The following is a 21,896-nucleotide window of genomic DNA, read 5'->3' on the forward strand; positions in this document are numbered from 1 at the left end:
TCGATTCAAATGACGACCAAAAATGGTTAATAGGTATTTGCAGTACTGTATTGTCAAAGTATTGCAAGTTTATTCTCCAAGGGCTCATAAATTTACCTACTTGTGTTAAACCAAACTGGCAGACTGAGAGATTGGAATGTTCCATTCATCGCAAATCAATACATTTGTAAAAACGTAAATTAAATCTATCAAAATAGTATTTTTTAAAGAAAATCGGCCTGTCTTCAACATAATGATGCTGTACTCGAGCAGTTCAACCGGTTTTCGGCTATTAAAAACAATTATCGTAGGAGGAGATAGGAAAATGCGAAGAGTCCTCGTATTATTGTGTGCGGGTATTTTTCAAGTTGGACAACCATTAGACAGCGTATACCACGATCGGAAAACACCCCTATTTGGGGCAAATCGTTGAACCTAAATTCGTTTTAATTGTCAATAACTAATTATCTAACTCAATTTAATTAGTAAACAGGGTTACATCAGGTGGTTAAAATCAGTACCGAAAGTACGAACCAACTTTATATACCATCGAGTAAAAATTCTAGAAGTAAGGCGCGATTTACCGAATTTTGCCCTTACGTAAATTTATATATAGATATGTCATTGAATTTCTGCATTATTGTTGACAATTTATTTTCAACTATTAATTGATGTGTTGATTGTGGCATTACAGCAATAGCTTTTCTTCTGTGATTGTAATTCATCCATTTTAAAGTTTCATAGTAAGAAACGTTCAAATAAATATTGTGAATGTTGCTACCACATTTTGTGTTGATTTCTTCACCATTTTCCACTACTTGCTCATATTGTTCATTCAATTAGTGTGTTAATACCTATTAAAAGAAAGACATTTTTATTAAAATATCTACATAAAAAGTTTAATTGTGTGAATGTTGGTTTGAACGTTATTGCTTTGGAAGAATTTTCAACATAACGGTACTAAAGTACTCTATGTAAAGTACACATTCCAAAAAATATTTAACTTAGATGATTTGGTCATATTCTCTAAATAATTACATTATTGGATGTACAGTATAGGCCTAGTTACAATTTTCACAAATTTATATTAGCATTAAAATCTAATTAATCATGAAGGAAAAACCAAGCACCATAATCTCTCCTAGCTCTAGTGGTGACCTTATTTTTTATTTTTGGCAGTCATTCACAAGTTTTTGCTTTTTGGGTTTCGCTGCTCTTATGTATAATTTTTTTTAATCACAAACTCTACATAGAAAAGAAAATTAAATGTTTTGAAATGAATGAAAAGTGATATGAATAATGATGAAGGACTATTATTATAGTAGCCTATTATACCAGGGAGTTGTATACTAAAAATAAGACGAGGTGGTGGTGTCAAAATTCAGACTACTAAAACCTTATTCTTTACTCCATGCTCACAGATGAATGTAATGTTGTAGGCCTAATCCTATTTAAAGCTAGGATGGCAATAACTATTAATATGGCTTACAAGTTGTATCTATTAGTATTAGCTAGGCCTACTACTCACTCAGGCCTACAACTAGTACTAGTAGACTAGCTACTACTAGGCTAGGCCTACTCTATGGTAGGCCTAGCCCATCATAGATAGAGGATAGTACACTAGCCAGTACAGCTGTACTCTGGGCTAGCTAGGCTTCCTATACTAACTAACAAAGCTGCACAATAGAAACTACAGTTCTTACTTACCAATCTGCTAGGGCCTAGCCATAGTCTTTTCTTCAAGATAGGATTAGGAGTGTTTTTTTTGTTGTTAAACTACAGAACTTTCCCGCATCGTCGTCTCGCCATATCACGTCGTATTTTTTTGGTGATGACCTAGAGGTCACATACATGCACAAGAATCATACAATATGCATAATTCATAAGCTAATTCAGGTCAAGGGTTAAATTAAACTGGAAGCCAGCTGGCTGCCAGCCAACCGACTTCCGGTTGATTATTTTTTACTTTAAATTACAATTTTCTCAGGTAAATAAAAACATTTTTCGATCAAATTTTTTTTCAAAGTGAATAACTTTTATGTATCATTAAAATGGTCTATTTAACAAAAATATTGTTTAAAATTATTTCAGGGGGACAATACATCTTTAAATGGTGTTAGTACACAACAGTAGATAAATAGTAGATTTCTTCTTAAAATTAATTGAATTGGCATTTATTTAAATTTGTATACACATGAAAATGAAACTTTAAGCTTGATAATTAAATTTCATAAACATTTCACTCAAACTGCCTGGTCAATAGTCAATGAGAAAAGAACCTTTAAAATTAAATACAATTTTTAAATGATTTTTGATTTATAATGGCATTTGCCTACCACTTCTTGAACCAGGCTAATAAGTTCCATTAAGCGGCGTCTGAGAGCAGCGACCTCTTCAGTAATCTGTGAAACATGCTGTTCATACACCTCTTCAAGAGGTTTGAATGTATGGCCAGAATGCTATGAAAATACAACAAACATTAAATAATGGAAAAAAAACATACATAATTGCAGTCTTTACTGTTATTGGAAACTGCCTTTGTAATATATTATTCCTTTTGCCACATATTGGTAACTGAAAGGTTTTAAATAGTTTTTGACAAACCAACTAACCCCTTTTAGGCTCAGATAAGGTTTTCTTTTATTTCATAACACTTCAAAAATGCACCAAAGCACCAAAGTCATGGCAGAAAATGTTCTTGTGGATTGTGTTTTTTTTTTCTGTATGCATACCACCCTCTATAGTTTGTCTCCAATGTTTGATACTGTATGGAAGCTCAGCAGTTACAACTATTGTATTCATCTCAAAACTTATTAGGTTATGCATTATCATGCATATAACCTCTTGATTCTGTCAAAATCTTTATTTATTTATTTATTCTTTTCTTAGCACTATTTTTTCCGTGAATTATCTTGTTATCAGTTTCATCTAGCTAAGTCAATTTTTCAGAGTATATTCCTTATGGACAGGAATCGATGTGGTTATGTTTTTACGGTGCACAATCAATCATTACGCGGTCTACGCGCGATTTAACGAAATCACGTTTGTAATCATATCTTCACAAGCATGAATCACAATTAAACAAAATTTGGTACTCATAAATGTCAGGTCATATTTCATCATATGGCAATACAATTACGTGCGTAGCGCATATAACGCCTGCGTACGCGCACTTAAAATGTTCAAAATTGTCAAAATTTATTTTCGATGAAATTAGGGTACGTTTCAGGCAATTTTAGGCGTTTCAAAAATTGCCGTTAAACGTTAATACGCACTTTTTTTGCCCGATTTCTGTTTTACAGTCTTTCTTTAATAATATCATCATATTTGATTCACTTTTCAACTCGAAATTGCGTTATACGAGCACGTCTAAAGTGACAGGCTACGCACGTATAAGTTTACAAAATGGTGAAAATATGCTAAATTTTAAAATTAATATATATCGTCAGAATGCTGGGGAACACCTATTTTTAATTTCATTTTCTTGAAGTGTATGTATCATATGTATGATTTATTATCAAATTAAGAGAACAAAAGTTGATTAAGTCTTCATTAATTGCATATTAAATTTTAAAAAAATAATTTTGACAATCAAACAAATTATGACATTTTCTTAGGCCGAAATATCAAACTTAACATTAACTTTCTTCCTTCAAAAGTTCATATATTAAAGTTAAAAGTATATAGTTTGACAGTGCATCATTTGTTTATATTTTAAAGATGTCATCATAGTAAAAAATTTTAATTCATTTCGGTATGTAATAATCTATTTGCACCAAAGTGGTTACTGTATAGTAAATACACAAAGGAATTTTTCAGTCAGTCAGTTGTGTATGGCTCGATGGTCTGTGCTCGTGTCTATGGCATTCAAGGTACCGAGATCGAGTCTCACCTTGGGAAACGAAATAAGATTTCTTTTTATTATCCGTATTGTTTGTTCAAATTTATTTCTTAGTGTATAGATTATACGCATTATTTATAATGAAATCTAGATAAAAATTAACTTATGTCTTTATTATTATGTAACAACAAATGTGGTTTATGACATTATACGCATATGGATCTTTGACCGGATTGTGATACCGGCTATGGTGTTCGCGTTAGCAAGGTCCTATCATATATTATAAATAATTAAAGATTCTGAGAAAATCAATCAATCAATATATCTTTTAAAAATCAATTATCTTTTTATGCATATAACCTATAATTCGTCATAGTGACGAATTAAATCTAGTTTATTTATTTAGTTTTACATGATGTTGTTCATAATATGTATTGATCGGTGTTTAATTATGTTATTCTGCATCTTATTGCTTATAATTATTTGATGCTACTGCATTTTATCTTGATGTTCATGTGTTCATCATCACGAACTAGATAATATTGTTTATATTTATTAGCATGACACAGTTTTATACATGCTTGATAGGTGTCGATTTACACCCTTTTTTGCCACTCAAACAATTTAAGACAAACCATTCTGAGAATATAGTACAATGCATTTCAGTTAAATTAATGGTCAATTATTGAGTTTTATTGGTTATATAAATAAAAAGAGTTTAATACATTTATTTATGACCCGATTCTTATCACTAATTAACCAATCAGATGTCTTATAAATCATTAAATATAATATGTATATAAATGTTTTACTAAATATGTATTTAGATTGAAGCTTACCGTTCCTCCCCATAGAGCACATTGATGACAGATGCAAGCACGACAAGTCCAACAATACACACTTTTCTTTTCCTTGTGAAGATCACATCTAAGAGAAAAAACGTTCTTCTTTAGAAAACTACAAATAGCAACCAATTAAAACAACTATATCATCTGAATTATTATTATCATATACAGATTGCCTGCTTATTTACCTCCGCCAAGGAGGTATATGTAATCGGTAGCGTGTGTTTGTTTGTTTGTTTGTTTGTTAGCAGGATTACTCAAAAAGTAATTACAAGATCTTTACCAAAATGAATAGACAGATAGATATGTGGTCAAGGACCATTCCATTAAATTTTGGGACCACAGTCCCAATTCTGGACCACTTTTTAGTATACTTTTTTAGACCTGCTAGTGTTAAAAGATAGGACAGAATTTTTCAAAAGCTGGCGAGCAGTCTTAAAGTAACAAGTAAACTGAAATTGCATTTTCTTGAGAACTACTTGTCCAAAAAACTTCATTTTTGAACAAGAGGCAAGAGTTATAATTTTTGATTTGTAATTTTAAAACATAATTTGATTTTAATGTGCACGTTTTTTGATGCGAGTAGTTTAAAAAACCTATTTCTTTTCAAATTCACTCGTTTGATTTTCGCGTTGCTGTTCTATTGTTAGTCAACTGAAGCTATTGTTAATTGAAAGGCTTGTTACATAACCATTACACCAAACTCGCATACGGGTCATTCCATGTCAAATCACCCAATGGGTTAAACCCTACTTTCTTCAAATTTGCTCAAATTTGGTTTTTGGGTTATTTTTAGCTAAAAAACCTGAAATTTTTAATTTGAGCGCCATACGACCAACGGTTCGCGCGCTACGCGCCGTCGTTTCTTTGCGATTTTGCGCAAAATCGACGCAGCGGGCTATACTTAAATGACCGTATCTTCATAACGTGTGGACCGATTTTGTTTTGACAGGTATCTTTGGAAAGCTAATTGTTAAAGCTATCCAAATCTTCTATTTACTTTTGAGATAGAACTATTTAAAAGATGTATAACTTATTCTATTCCATTTGACCTAGGATTTGACCTTGTGGGACAAATTTTTTTTAGATGAAATTTTGTGAAAATTATCTCCTACATGATATTTACATAATATAAAAAAATTGGAGATATATTATTTTTTGTTTGCTTTCTAGCTCATTTCAAAGTTGGCTTACTTCAACAATTCTGGTATTTCTATACAGTGTAGATGTATTGTCGACATTATATCACTACCAAATTTACCTCTTAATACTATGGGTTTCACTGTCAGATTATTTAAGACTATAACAATGCTTTAATTATATTTTCATGCTTCATACAAAATAATTATTACTTAGGTAAACATCTGTACACCATTTGACTACCCCATTTGGTTAGCCAAGGATGTACCATCAGTTTATGGCACTCTTTTCACACTTTCAAGCAAATTGAATCTTGAATTTTTTTTGTTTGATGATATAAACTTTGAAACATTGATTGTTCTTTGCTGTTAATCATTATTTTACATTTTTGTTCATTGTATTTTGTTCACTTATTTCTTCACTCATAATTAGGTTATAATTACGTTATAAACGGCATGGACCGGGGTGACGATACGTGGGTTGGGACAAGTAGGGTCCAGTCATTTCAAGTAAAAATTGCCCCGATCCATGCCGTCTAGCTGCCATTTTATGCAATTTTAAAACATTACTACAATTTTAACATTTTTATAAAAAATGCAATATAAATGCATAAATTTATAGGGCTATAATTACGTTATAAAACGGCATGGACCGGGGTGACGATACATGGGTTGGGGCGACGATACATGGGTTGGGGCAAGTAGGGTCCAGTTATTGCATAAAAATACCACTTGCCCTGGTCCATGCCGTCTAGCTTCCATTTTATGCAATTTTAAAACGTTACTACAATTTAAATTTTTTTTATAAAAAATGCAATATAAATGCATGATATATAGGGCTATAATTACATTATAAACGGCATGGACCGGGGTGATGATACATGGGTTAGGGCAAGTAGGGTAAACTCATTTCAGAAAAATACCACTTGCCCAGGTCCATGCCGTCTAGCTGCCATTTTATGCAATTTTAAAACATAACTACAATTTTAACATTTTTATAAAAAATGCAATATAACCACATAAATTTATAGGGCTATAATTACGTTATAAAACGGCATGGACCGGGGTGACGATACATGGGTTGGGGCAAGTGGTAATTTTATGCATTGACTACTACTACTTGCCCTAACCAATGTATCGTCACCCCGGTCCATGCCGTTTATAACGTAATTATAGCCTTATAAATCATGTGGTTATATTGCATTTTTTACAAAAACGTAAAATTGTAGTAACGTTTTAAAATTGCATAAAATGGCAGCTAGACGGCATGGACCAGGGCAAGTGGTATTTTTATGCAATGACTGGACCCTACTTGCCCCAACCCATGTATCGTCACCCCAGTCCATGCCGTTTTATAACGTAATTATAGCCCTATAAATTGATGTGGTTATATTGCATTTTTTATAAAAAATGTTAAAATTGTAGTAATGTTGTAAAATTGCATAAAATGGCAGCTAGACGGCATGGACCAGGGCAAGTGGTATTTTTACTTGAAATTACTGGACCCTACTTGCCCCAACCCACGTATCGTCACCCCGGTCCATGCCGTTTATAACGTAATTATAGCCTAATTATGAGTGAAGAAATAAGTGAACAAAATACAATGAACAAAAATGTAAAATAATGATTAACAGCAAAGAACAATCAATGTTTCAAAGTTTATATCATCAAACAAAAAAAATTCAAGATTCAATTTGCTTGAAAGTGTGAAAAGAGTGCCATAAACTGATGGTACATCCTTGGCTAACCAAATGGGGTAGTCAAATGGTGTACAGATGTTTACCTAAGTAATAATTATTTTGTATGGAGCATGAAAATATAATTAAAGCATTGTTATAGTCTTAAATAATCTGACAGTGAAACCCATAGTATTAAGAGGTAAATTTGGTAGTGATATAATGTCGACAATACATCTACACTGTATAGAAATACCAGAATTGTTGAAGTAAGCCAACTTTGAAATGAGCTAGAAAGCAAACAAAAAATAATATATCTCCAATTTTTTTATATTATGTAAATAACATGTAGGAGATAATTTTCACAAAATTTCATCTAAAAAAAATTTGTCCCACAAGGTCAAATCCTAGGTCAAATGGAATAGAATAAGTTATACATCTTTTAAATAGTTCTATCTCAAAAGTAAATAGAAGATTTGGATAGCTTTAACAATTAGCTTTTCAAAGATACCTGTCAAAACAAAATCGGTCCACACGTTACGAAGATACGGTCATTTAAGTATAGCCCGCCTCGTCGATTTTGCGCAAAATCGCAAAGAAACGACGGCGCGTAGCGCGCGAACCGTTGGTCGTATGGCACTCAAATTAAAAATTTCAGGTTTTTTGGCTAAAAATAACCCAAAAACCAAATTTGAGCAAATTTGAAGAAAGTAGGGTTTAAAATGTCATTTTTTTTGGGTGATTTGGTATGGAATGACCCATACACATGCTTGTAATGAAATTAGCCTAAATCACAAAGAGCATTAAGACACACACAAATATATATATATATTTTTTTTTTACCGGAGAAATCTTATGTAGGAGAATTTTACAGTAGGCGGAGGTATGCCCTCTCGGAGTGGCTTTCTAGTTGAAATATAAGATTTGACAATATCCCATAGGAAATGGCTCTGTAGAATATCTGCTGGATCGGCTAGATGCCTCATTCATTCATGAATGATTAAAAGTAACTAAGCCAGCCTTAGTTAGGCATAGAATTCACCTTACCTTGCAAAGAATGAATGTATAATTTAAAGGCAAGTAATAACTAATTAATGAGTCAATAAAATATTCACTTAGGCCTATGCCTTGTACATGAACAAAGGAATTTCCATCAATAATTCTACACTTTCCAGTAATATTACTTGTAGCCCGAATTAAATTACTGATACAATAATTCGTCTTCTTCTTCGAGCCGAATCGCCGGATGTTTAGGGCACCACACTTACCAAACTGACCAATCAAAAACGGTCTTTCATCGCATCTATAACAAAATGCCATGTATGAATACAGTAGTTTAGTCATGTCTTCGAGGGTTGAGTTCAAACCCCATGAATCTGATGTTGGATTTTTTAATTGTCACGTGAGTTGCCACACAAAAAGTTCAACAGTCAATATCAAACTCCTCTTCAATTCGCTGAAATTTATATGTCTAATGACGAGGACACGAAGAAACTAGAAAATAACACTACAGTGTCAATATCAACATCCGTAAGGACATTATGCTCCTCTGTAGACATGTGATGCAATTTCAATCAGTCACGTTCACATATTTACATAGGCTATATTTATAATGTTGTAATACATACTTATCCCTGGCAGGTTGTTCTGGTCGTGTTTGTGGTGTGCATAGCTGCAATGTATCCAGTTGATTGGTCACATCTTCGGCCCATCTGCAATTAACAAGCTGGTGCATCTGTAGAGGAGCTCTAGTATAAACAATAATATATATATATATACAATAATAAGATTTTACTTGATTTAAGGAATATTTATCTTTCTGTATTCTGTATGTTGGGATTTGATATTCGAATAATGCACTACCAATTCTTGTTACTGTTTAATACAAAATTACTGTATTAATACATCAGCCTCATCATCATGCCACCGGCCTTCTATATGGAAGCATACACACCAGCCTCACAGGAGGCAAACACTATAGGCACCACAAATCATAGTATTTCTGATGACGGCCTCAATAATAGATTTCAAAGATGCTTATTACAGTGTGGGAATACACAAAGATTCACAGAAATATTTTAAAATCTCGCTACCATGAAGAGCTTTTTAAATACACAGCATAACCTAATGGTCTGTTTTTTCCCACTAACATTTTAATAAATTATTACAACCACCACTTCCAGATTGAGGCAGTAGATGGGTGGAAATAGCTCAAAAATAGCATGTGAGTCAAACAAATTGCAAAAATTTGCTTTATTGTTGAAATATGTTCAAAATATGTAAGAGAATGCTGTATCTAAAATCTACCCTTATCTGCAAATTATAAGTGGCCTAATTTGCATAAAATCAAAATGGCTTGAAATTGGTATAAGAATGTATTAAACACAAATATAAACATGTTTCCACACTTTCCCATAATTTCAGTTTAAACACTTCACACAACCAGCCAGGATTTAATGGTGTATACTGTATATGTTGTGAGGATTCCAAATATACTGTTATTAAAGTTTGGTGGTAAATTGTTCAGAATATATTTAATATTTTATGTCCTTGGACAAGCCTTGAAACAACCAATATTGATCATATTTTCCGTCTTCAAAAACGGGCTCTTCGTATATGCGCTAGAGTAATAGAGCAAACACAAAACATTATTTTCACAAATTTAAAATTCTTAATGTATTTGATATAAACAAACTACAAACCGCTGCTTTTATGTATTGTTCAGATTGTCTAATAATACTTTACCTCCTCACATTATTAACCTTTTTAACAGAGCTTCTGAACGTCACCATTATAATACTAGATTTTCTTTTAAAAATTATGTACCAAGTATTAAACGTCGTTCTATTCTTTATTATGGTCCAATTATATGGAATAAACTCTCCGATAACTTGAAAAAACAAATTCTCTTTAAATAGCTTTAAACACTGCGTAAAGAAATCTCTGGTCAATTAAGATTCTGCAATCTTTTTATTCACTTACTTTGTGTGTATGTTGTAATTAATACTTGATATTTTTATTTATAATTTAATTTAATTATTTAAGAATTATGATTTAGATTGTCTTCAAACTATTCTTTCAGTCATGCTTCGTAAATTTTTTTCAACTCAGTTAAAGGTGGCTATGACCTAAAGTTATTGTTTTAACTTATATAGTCTCCTTCCATCCATGTATTTTACGAGTGTGTGGAAAATAAAATGATTACTGATTTACTAATGTTTGCATCTTGTTTTCTGAAGAATAGTATCTAATTTCAACGAAGAAACTAGGCCTATAGGCCTAGTAGATGAAGCCTGGCTTCGAGTGAGAAGAAGTAGGAAGGAACGTTCATTTTATGACCGCGAGTGTTTACACAATACAAAGTGCCGGCCCGAAGCCCACAATTGCCGGCCGGCCCAAAGCCTACTCTAGACTAGGATAAAAGTTGCGCCGGCTCGAGGTCGGCTTGGTTGTTCCCAGAGTGTTTACACTTGTACACTGTTGGCTCAGAGCCGGCCTCGGGCTCGCTAAAAGTGTAAATGGGGTCTATGACTATCTGGACTAGGCTATATTATAAAGAAATGACTGACCTGCAGTGAGGGCACTGACGCTGTTCCAAAAGCCATCTCTGTCAAAACAATTGAACAATTATTTTAAATAATGACCTGCTCTAAAAAATAACAGTATAAGTATAGATACAAAACATGTAAATCTAAAAAAAAATTGAGTAACAAAAATCATTTTAAATCTAAGGTTACATACAGTACTATTATAATGCTAATTGTTCATTTATTACTTTCATACATACAAAAATTAAAAGAAATGACGAACCAAAACAACTTACCCGAATACAAATGAAACAACAAAGCTTGGAACATTGTGGACACAGACGAGCGTCTCTCAACTTTTCCATACAGATGAAACATCGAAACACCTCAGACAGGCTCTGCAAATTTATAATTATTAATTAATAATAGTACTTTATTTGTACCATAGAGGTATTGTTTGTACATAAAGTTAAATAGTAGGGTTCCTTAGCTCCAAAAAAAGGTCAATACTTCAAATTTGGTTAGTAAGCATGAACTTTGGTATGACAACATGTAAAAAAATTTGCAACTTTTAATATTTGAGGACATTTAAAATTTGACCTTTGACCTCAGATAAGGCCTGATTCCTCAGAATAATAGATCTGAACCTATTGGGTGAACTAGCTGCTAAATGGAAAAGATGCATTACTATGATATTTACTGTGTTGAGCAAGAATGGGTATACTTGCACCCTCTAGCAAACTATGCCAATGTTTTTTTGCTTCCTTACAGTATATAAATACAGTACAAATAAATTTGATGCTGTTGGCCGGAAAAAAATTGGGATGCTTGATTAGTACAGGGTCCAAAAGGTCAATATGGTCAAGGTTAAGACTTTGCGTCAACTTGGTAACTACTGGGTGTATTGGAATATTGCCAAAGTGCCAAACTACTCAGAAGACCCATATTTCTATTCACACTAAAGCGTGGTTCCCACTAGCGACGCACCACAAGGACGTAACGCAACGCAAGTGAATTGACCAATCACAAGCGATGGCTTATTTGCTTGTGATTGCTAACTGTCTATAACTTCGCTTGTCATTGGTTAAAACGCTTGCGTTGCGTTTACGTCCTTGCGTTACGTTCAAGTGGGAACCAAGCTTAATCGGAAACTTTTGCCAAAAGTGGACGGAATCCACCTTTCTGACCACTGGTCAAGAAATTGGCCATATGAATATCTCAGTATATCTCAATTGTGGTCTCAAATTACTTGCAAAGTATATGTTTGTATTTGTTTTAATGTAATAAAAATCATAATCGGTCAATAAACCCTTAATTTTGACCTTTGACATATACTGTAGCCGGCACAAACATTTTTGGCTTAGAGCACACTTCTCAGAAATTGTTGGGCGGATATGGTCGTACAGTAGTTGGTGTCAAAATACTCAGAGAAGATACATATTTCAACTTTTGCCAAAAATGACGACCGTGAAACTTAAATTTTGACCATTGGTCAACAAAATGGCCATATAAATATCTTAGCAACCACTAGTCAGAAAGTTATAATTTTAGTCCCAAATTACTAGCAATGTATTATAATTAGTTATCCGCTTAGTAGTAGCCTTCTGAATATCTTAGTGTTTCATTTTGATACCGTCGCCATGTTAAAAATTGGAATAAATGGCGGGTCCCGTAATTTCACCTATACTGTATATGGTTTATACTGTATGACGCAAAATAGACAGAATTCAGCACTAACAACACTATAGATATCGATGATACTTTTGATCAACCTGATTTTGAACCCGATGTTCTTCCTCATGTCATTGCATAAAAAAGAACCAGCAAACCACATACAGCTCATGTGTGGACAGTGAAGGGTTGGATGAATCAGTTGCATGCTGCAGATTGGTTATGTTATGCCACTTCTGAAAATCGGCAAGAATTTGTAGAAAAAGTATGGTGTAGTGTGCGTCAACTGCATTCAAGTGACAAGACAGCACAGTACGTGGTGGGGACAAAAAATGTGAATGTTTCTTGTATCATCAGAAGACCAAAACCCACAAAGCAGCTGTTGCATCACAAAGCGTTGCAGAAAAGATACAGAAACATAAACTGCCTCCTTTAGAAAAAGGTTGGCAAAAACTAGATGAACTTTCCTATGAAAAAATGGAGAAACTTTTTAATTCAGCCATGTATTTGGCCATAATGAAAAGACCATTCTCTAAATTCCCATATCTCATATTGCTACAAAACTACAGTAGGTACATATGCAGACGACACTCAGATTTATGTATCCATGCAGCATGACTCGCTCACAAGAATTGAGAACTGCTTCCGTGACATCAAAACATGGATGAAAAAAAACAAGCTTAAGCTCAATGATAGCAAGAGTAGACTGATTTCATCACTTTCACTTCTTCGCAGACGGTAAAGAATCTCTGTGTACAATTGGATTGTAACTTGACAATGGACGCTCACCTGAAAACCATTGCTCGATCTGTATCTGCTTCCATTAGATACATTGGCCGACTGCGAAAGTACCTCGATCAACATAGCACAGAAAAACTTGTGCATGCGTTTGTTGGATCCAGGCTTGACTACTGTAATGCGCTTTTCATTGGTCTGAAAATTTTGCAGCATCTACAAAATACTGCTGCCCGCATAACAAGGACACGTAAATTTGACAACATCTCCCCAGTATTTGCAGATCTTCACTTGTTACCAGTACAACAACGGATACAGTACAAGGTGTTAATCCTGGCCTACAAAGCTTAGCACAATTTGGCACCTGGCTACCTATCTGAGCTTGTGCAGAGTTACCAGACCATTAGATCTCTTAGGTCCGGTTCCCAATGCCTGCTTGTGATTCCTAGGACAAGGACATCTACCTACGGTCAGAGAGCGTTTGCAGTGGCAGCGCTAACTTTGTGGAACTCCCTACCAATCACAATCAGACAGTGCACTTCCGTTAACTTATTTAAGACTCAAGACATTCCTTTTCCAACAACCTTTTCATTAATTTAACATTTGCTGCATTTTTTATGTAAAGTGCATATAAGAACAGACTATTATTATTAAAACAAGTCTAGGCGAAACATACACAAATGGCAGAGCAGCAAGACAATTTATTAAACATATTGCAGGTGTTTATGAGGACAACATGAAAGAGTAAATGCATGGATGTCACTATTTTAGTGTACTGTCTGATGGTAGCACGGATAGAACTGAATCTGAGAAAGAAATCGTTTATCTGGTTTTTTTTTAAATGATTGACGTACAGAATGCAAAGGCCAATGGAGTCTTAGCTGCAATAGATGAAGCGTATCTTTCATATGGCTTCACATCGGATGAGTACAGAAAAAACCTTTTTGGTTTTGGAGTAGATGGTGCTGCAGTAAACCTCGTCAGAAATCGGAGTGTGAGCACACTACAGGAAAGCTCACCCTAGATGATCAGCATTCACTGTATGGCCCACAGATTGGAGTTGGCAATGAAGGATGTTTTCAAGGGTACATATATGGACAAAGTCAATGACACTTTAACATATAATATATTATTTCTACCGGAACTCGGTAAAGCGTGTTCGAGAAGTTACAGAACTGGCTTCAATAATAGTAAAAAACAATAATAAAAACTACTGACCTAAAAAGGTAGGCCTAGTTTAGGGAGCCAGAAAGGGGTTACCTGCACCCTCTAGAAAACTATGTTAACAATGCTTCCTTTACCGTATATCAATACAAATCAATTTTTTGTTACAGTATATTGGCCGAAAAAAATTGGGGGGGGGGGCTTGGTCAGGCAACAAGTATTTTTTTAGGGGAACAGACGATCTGGACCACGGACGATTGGGCCCAGCCGATTGGGCCCATTGTAAGCCTATCGGGCCCAAAGTGTGAGATGATTGGGCCCAACAAACTAAACGATCAGGCACGTTTTATTTTGGTTACAATTAAACCAACTTTTGGAATGCATTATGCCGCGCTTCAGTCTGGCTATACATTTTTTTATCATATCTCGTGTTTTTTAAAATCGATTGGGTTTTATTGCGTCGCGCCATTTTGGCGCACTAAATACATTTTCGTGATTATTATACATTGCGTGATCGTTTTTATTATTATTAGGTATGCCTACTGTAGATTTATTTTTTTAGACGATGAGTATTTGTTATGCAAATTATATATTTTATTTATTTTATTACAGGCGAGGAGAGGATGTGCTTTTCCAAATTACCGTTATTGTAAAAATATGTTTATAATTATACTAATTAAATGTTTACATTGCTTAAATGTAATCATTTTAATATAATGACCGTATAATTTACTGTGATACAATCCAGGGATTCCCCTTTAAATAAAACGTAGCATGTACACGTATGCATATCCATAGTGTCAATATGCTACGATACAGTACAGTACATTCATCTTTCCATCAAACAGTATCATATTATAATATTCGGTTAAAACATGTACTATGGTATTCCACTTGTATTGTAGGCATTGAAAGATTGCCCCATTGGTAATAAATACTCATTATATTATATTCATTATAATTATAAACTATTTTAACTACTGTATTAATTTCCGATTTCTTTTTTTCAGAAACAACATTTTTTACAATGATTTTCAAAGAGCACACATTCATAAAACATCTTGCAACCTGTAAAATAAATTGAAAACAAACATTATATACATTAGGCCTAAATAAACATCCATCCCTTATTAAACTAACAAACATTGACCACGGAACCAATTACAACCGCAAAAGCGTATCAGCGACGCTTCATACCGAATACCAGATGTTGATTTTTATCGTTGCCAAAATAAAATCAATTTACCATATTGAACACAAGACTATCGCTACCTGCGCTAAGACGATCAAATCCGGGACGATTCGGCCCAAACATCCCACTTTGTGGGCCGAAACGTCTCACTTTAGATCAAATTCATATTCATTTTTATTAAAGTTTTTAAAGGTATTTAACAATCCGTATTTTATTGATATTGAAATTGTTGATATAGGCTAATTAATAATAATAATTAATATATAAATAAAATAAATTACAAAAAAAAACGTAATTTTATATTCAATTTATTACTTCGAAAACTTGTTTACATCGTTCGCATGACTAAAAAATGATCATTTTTGACAATATTTTAAATTGTTTGCTTTATTGCATCTTTATCCCTAGCCTAGTAGGACCTTACTGTAGGACCAGGGGTGTCAGATGAAATCGGCCGCTCTTGAAATTGGTCGAGTTTGAAAGCAGTCGCGATAAAATCAACATCCGGTATTTTGTATGAAGCGCTGCTAGATACGCTTTTTATCATATTAGTTACAGTACGTTTGATATCGATCACGTTTTATTTTGGTCGTGCTAATTTGTATGGGACACACGTAGATACATTTTTAATGAAAACGCTAATTATGTTTTTAGTTAATTTTGAATATAGAATTTCTAATAATACTATTGACATTTTGTTTACCTCAATCGTTTTTTTAAGTACAGTAAATATAAATATTTATCTCATTATTTATAAATAATTTGTGTTTTCATTTTATTTTACAGATGTCAATGAATTGTAATGTGTTCGTTCATCAAAAATCGTTTTGAAAATGTTTTATTGAATTTTGTTTAAATTTTTGAAAAGATTGGCTGCCACTGTTTAAAGTTTTGAAAATGTTGAATTTAATAGTTAAACAAGTAGACGCGCCTATTGCGTATTTTTTAATCACAGTTAATTACGGAACTCATTCTATACATTGCAAGTGGATACCAGCTCAATGAGGTTTATGCAAAAAGGAAGATGATGCATGACGATGATTTTTACGTTCGATATCTGCCACTCTGACGTGAGCATGGTTTTAGGATAATAATAAAATTAAACTATATAGATAAAAGTATGCCGTTATAAATCAATCTACCGGGTCTATACAGCTCTATACAATGATATATGTGAGAATAATAATAAGGTAATCTGCACTGATATTTAAACATTTAGATACGAACGGCATATGGATGTGAGACACTGAGTTGTACTTAATTACTGTATTTACATTACATGATTATCATAAATGAAGAAATAAAAGATATTCAAATTAAATACTGTACTATAGGCCTAGTATCGCCGACGTATAAGATGTTCGTCTGATTTAATACGTATTCCACTTGTTTCTTGTGAATCGAACCAACCAATATTTCAAGGGGGGGGCAGAGGGATACGTAAATTATATACATCGTTTCACAAAAACACGTGCAGGAGGCCTATAGATGTTTCAACCGTATGGTTATTAGTGGCCATGGACAACAATCGTACGTGTTTTTTGCATGATTTGACACACTGTGCGTGTTGTTTTAAAATAAAAAATAACGTACACGATCATAGAAGGCGCATCTCCGATATAGCTTATTTGGGGGTTTATTTCAGTAACTCGCCTTTTAACAATCCGCATATAATAATCATGTTTACTAAAAACTATTTTAAACATTAGAAATAAACATGTGATTTGCCTCAACAATAATCATTATATACTTAATATTATCCTACATAACGTACGGACATAAATAAAATAGAAACTAGAATTTAATTCGTCACTTTGACGAATTATAGGTGATCATTTTTATCATTTTAATGAAATTAACATTTTTGAAACATGCACGTACGTTAACATACGATCGTAAAAAGTTGATGTACGCCATCCTATGACATGATGCATATACACTTATAGCGCTGAGTTGTACGTATTATGTGTCATACACAATATGTACAGTATATACTGTATATCTAAATACAGTGTAGCATAGGTGAAATTACGGGACCCACATCAAGTTCTAATTTTTGGTATGATGGAATTATCAAAATAAACTCAAAGATGACAATTTCGAAAGATAATGAATTGAGCAAATAAATATAAGAATTGGAAGAGAATCTGGCACGTAGAAGCGCTGTGCGCGCTCTTTGAAATTTGTATAACTTTGACGAAAAAGATGAAAAAACTACTTTTTAACTTCATCTGGCCATATGTTAACGTCACAACATCCGATAGGCTTGGTTTTTATATGAATTCATATCTACATTTCATCAGCTTTCATAATAAATTATAATCATCAAGGTAACCTTCAATTCTGAAGAGCTGTTAGATATTCAAATTTACGGCGAAGGTGAAATTACACGATCTACGTTATTCAAGATTTTACGCGTGATGACGTCATCAAATTGAAAATAATGACAACTTATAAGAACGATAAATAATTAAGCAAGCACACACTGAAATTTGTGCAAAAATCGAGCTCAAATAGCGGAGATGCGGTCTATTGAATGTGATAACCTACACAAAACGGAAAAAAATCCTAATTTTTAAATTCAAGTGGCCATTTGATGACGTAATACCATTTTGTACGTCTAATGTTTATATACATTTATATCTACAACTCAATGGCTTCCCGAATAAGTTAAAAAACTTAGGGGTCATCGTGCATTCTGAAGAGTTATTTTCATTTTAAAAAAGACATATTTTTCACCATTTTCAGAACTTTTGTGAAATTAATGTGCGCATTTTGTCATTTTTAACCTGCTCGTATAGCGTTATTTTAAGTCGGAACTGACTCAAATTTGGTGAATGTACTAAGGATGGTGAGTAGAATGCGATTTGTAAAAAAAATTGCAATTTTTACGCTTTGTAAGTATCGCACGCGCAAAATATTTTTTTTGCGCAGTAATTTTTTTAAACACGCAAATGGCCTAATTCATGCTCTAAATTGATCAAAACTTAATTTTGAGCTTTTTAAATTTTTAACGCGCGATTCCACGCGCTTGACCCTACGTGCGCGTGCGTTTTTATTTGCTAATATTTTTACCCTTGACCTGAAGTTTACGTGTAGTGAATTTCATAAATATGTGATAATCAATTATGGACATATGATTGATAATGTGATTTCACAAAATCGCGTATACGTGACGTCACGGTTGAGTGATCATGCTGAAAAGCTTATTATGGCTAAGTTAAAATATTTGAAAGACATTGTGAAATTTTTGTGATCATTGTTATTCAACTTTTTGAGATATTTGACGAACAAAAAGTGTACAGAAAGAAGAATAATAACTAGACATGAAACTCGTCACTTTGACGAGTTAGTTATCCGCTCGACAAACGCCACGTGCACGTCATACGTTACAATATTGCGCACAGAAAAATATTAAGGCATTATGACCTGAACTGAAGAATATGATATGTTGTTATTTCTGAATTCTGTTATTTTGTGTCATATAGTATACACAGTACAATCTGTATACATATCACAAACAGTGTAAAATAGGTGAAATTACGGGACCCGTATTTTATTGTAATTTTTAACATCTTGACGGTTTCAAAATGAAATGCAAAAGTAGAAATTTCAGAATGAAATTATCTCAGCAACAACATATTAACGTGTAGAAGAAATTTGAATACGTGAAATATTGATGCGCGCTCTTTTAAATGTAATGAAATATAATGCAAAAGATGAAAATACGACTTTTTTATTTAACTGGCCATATGATGACGTCACAACATTCAATTGGCACAATTTACACATGATTTTGTATCTACAATACAATAGCTTCCTGAAAACGTTTTAATCGTGATTATCACATTTTATTCTTACGAGGTATAACAGATTAAAATTTACTGTAAAGATGAAATTAATGACCAACGTAATTTAAATTTTTAGGCATGATGACGTTAAAAAAATTAAAAAAATTTTAATTCATGCAAAAGATAGTTGATTGACCTAGAATATATTAAAATCGGGGTGAAAATAGACAACGAATAAGTGGAGATGCGCTCTATTAAATGTGATGAGCTATGACGAAAGAGACAAAAATCCTACATTTTATATTCGCGTGGCCATACGATGACGTCACAATGTCCGGTTACCCATATTAATGCATGATCCGATATCTACAACTCATCAACTTCCAGAATATGTAATTAAAAAAAAGTTCTCCATGTAGTTTAGAATCTATGACTGTTTAAAAATAGGCATAATTTTGACAAATTTTTGAACTTTTTCACCAAAAACGCGTGCAAATTATGTAATTCGACGTGCTCGTATGACGTAATTTTAAGTCGAAATTGTTTAAAAGTTGGTAACATTACTAGAAAAGGCTGAAAAAACATAAATCACGCGAAAAAAATATGTTTTTAACGCTACGTGTGCACCGCGTGCGTAAAAATTTTCGCGCGCGTGGGAATTTTTGACATGCTCAAAATGACATGAAACGCATAGAAAGTTGATTAGAAGTTGATTTTTCGCATCCTAAAATTTTAAACGCACGTACGCGCGTAACTTTTTGTGAAACATGCTATTTTTAATCCATAGAAAGTTTGCGCTTGATATGACTTAAATTTTCACAAAGTGTCAAAACAAAATTATGTTTGGTTTTTAGTCTATGATCAATCATTGAAATTCATAAAATCGCGCGTACGTCACGTTGCGCAACTCTGACGTCATTCAAAAATAGGAGGTGCACAAGTTCACGTAAATGTCGATGTGTTGACAAAGTTACGATATGTTCTGTTTACACGTTTTAGAGAAACGCGACGCACAAAAATGACAGAAAGAAAGAAGTATAATACAGAAAAAAAAAAAAAATTTGATGAAACAGGACAATTACAAGGAGTTATCCGCTACTAAGCGGATAACTAATAACAATAACAATAAAGATTTTGTACAATAACAATAGGTGATCATTTTATTCTAAATGATCACCTAATAAAAATAAGGTGATCGAATAGACATGGATATGATATCGCACAGTATGCATAGTATAAAATGGATACGCTGGCTTTACGGGCTATACATTGTAACAATTATTGTTTTAAAATAAATTGTTCTCTTTTACGTAATTGTTTGCATAATAAAAGACACAGACGTATATTCTCTATATAATATATTAATTACAGTACATATTATAAATAGAGGTAAATTATAATATGCCTACTAATATAATATTTAAACATGTTTATAAATAGCCATTTTGAAAAGACACCTTCTCCTAAAATTAATGATTGATAATAAATATTTAATAACCAAATAAAAAATATCCAAATAAATAATCTAGTTCCTAAAAAATATCAATTAAATCTATATAAACGAAGAAAATGTATATCCCGCTACTGTAGCATGCATCTCGCTCCATACAAAATAGCGCGACCGATTTCAAATGCGACCGATTTTAAACGCGACCGATATCATCAAAAGTATAGCTGTAGCGGCGCGCCATACAAAATACTGGAAGTTGATTTTATCGCGACCGATTTCAAAGGCGACCGATTTCAGACGGGAATGATTTCAGACGGGACTGATTTCAGACGGGACTGATTTTATTGTAAACCGGACCAGGTTAGTACTAACCCATAGATAGTCTCTCTGAAAATAAAGTTTGGGGGGAAAAGCTTATTTTATGCTTATTCTATCCATATCAAAGCGGCGCTAATGCAGTTTCGTAACCACCCCTTAAAATTACTCTAAATCTTCATCCAACCTACTCACGAGTTGTCTACAACATCCTGCAATCACAAAATTGTAAAAATTCGATATTTTTTTTATTTATAACTAATTTTTAATCAATTTACTGAGCACTCTTCAGAAATACATCGCCAGCTAAGCTTCGCGAAAATCATCGCAAGGCCTGCCGATAAAAGTACGGAGGCCTCACAGGACATCAACTCTTGATAGAGTACACAGTTGCATTCTATAGAGGGTGTAGTTACTATATGTTTAAAGCACTGCATTTTGCATTATTTCCGACATGAATTTCGAATTTTTAATAAAGAAATAATATACAATTATTGTATTCATCATTGTGGGTATCACCAAATATTATGTTTTTAATTTGTTTTTCATTTTTAATAGTAGAATTTCACAC

General features: G+C 33.2%; 1 protein-coding gene across 2 annotated transcripts in view; it reads right to left on the reverse strand.

Moving 5' to 3' along the window:
- The window catches only part of LOC140044976 (E3 ubiquitin-protein ligase TRIM37-like), a 96,968-nt gene that overhangs the window by 66,061 nt on the left and 9,011 nt on the right, over positions 1-21,896 (reverse strand). The window contains exons 2-6 of one of the 2 annotated variants that reach the window (XM_072089694.1): positions 11,304-11,405; positions 11,050-11,087; positions 9,109-9,228; positions 4,660-4,747; positions 2,316-2,438 (exon numbers count right to left, since the gene is read on the reverse strand). In XM_072089694.1, coding sequence (XP_071945795.1) covers positions 2,316-2,438; positions 4,660-4,747; positions 9,109-9,228; positions 11,050-11,087; positions 11,304-11,405 — 471 coding nt within the window. Of the gene's footprint in view, positions 1-2,315; positions 2,439-4,659; positions 4,748-8,595; positions 9,001-9,108; positions 9,229-11,049; positions 11,088-11,303; positions 11,406-21,896 lie in introns of those variants that run through there. The other variant, XM_072089695.1, reaches the window with a different exon arrangement.

This window comes from Antedon mediterranea, chromosome 3 (genome assembly GCF_964355755.1).
Source record: "Antedon mediterranea chromosome 3, ecAntMedi1.1, whole genome shotgun sequence".
NCBI lineage: Eukaryota > Metazoa > Echinodermata > Crinoidea > Comatulida > Antedonidae > Antedon > Antedon mediterranea.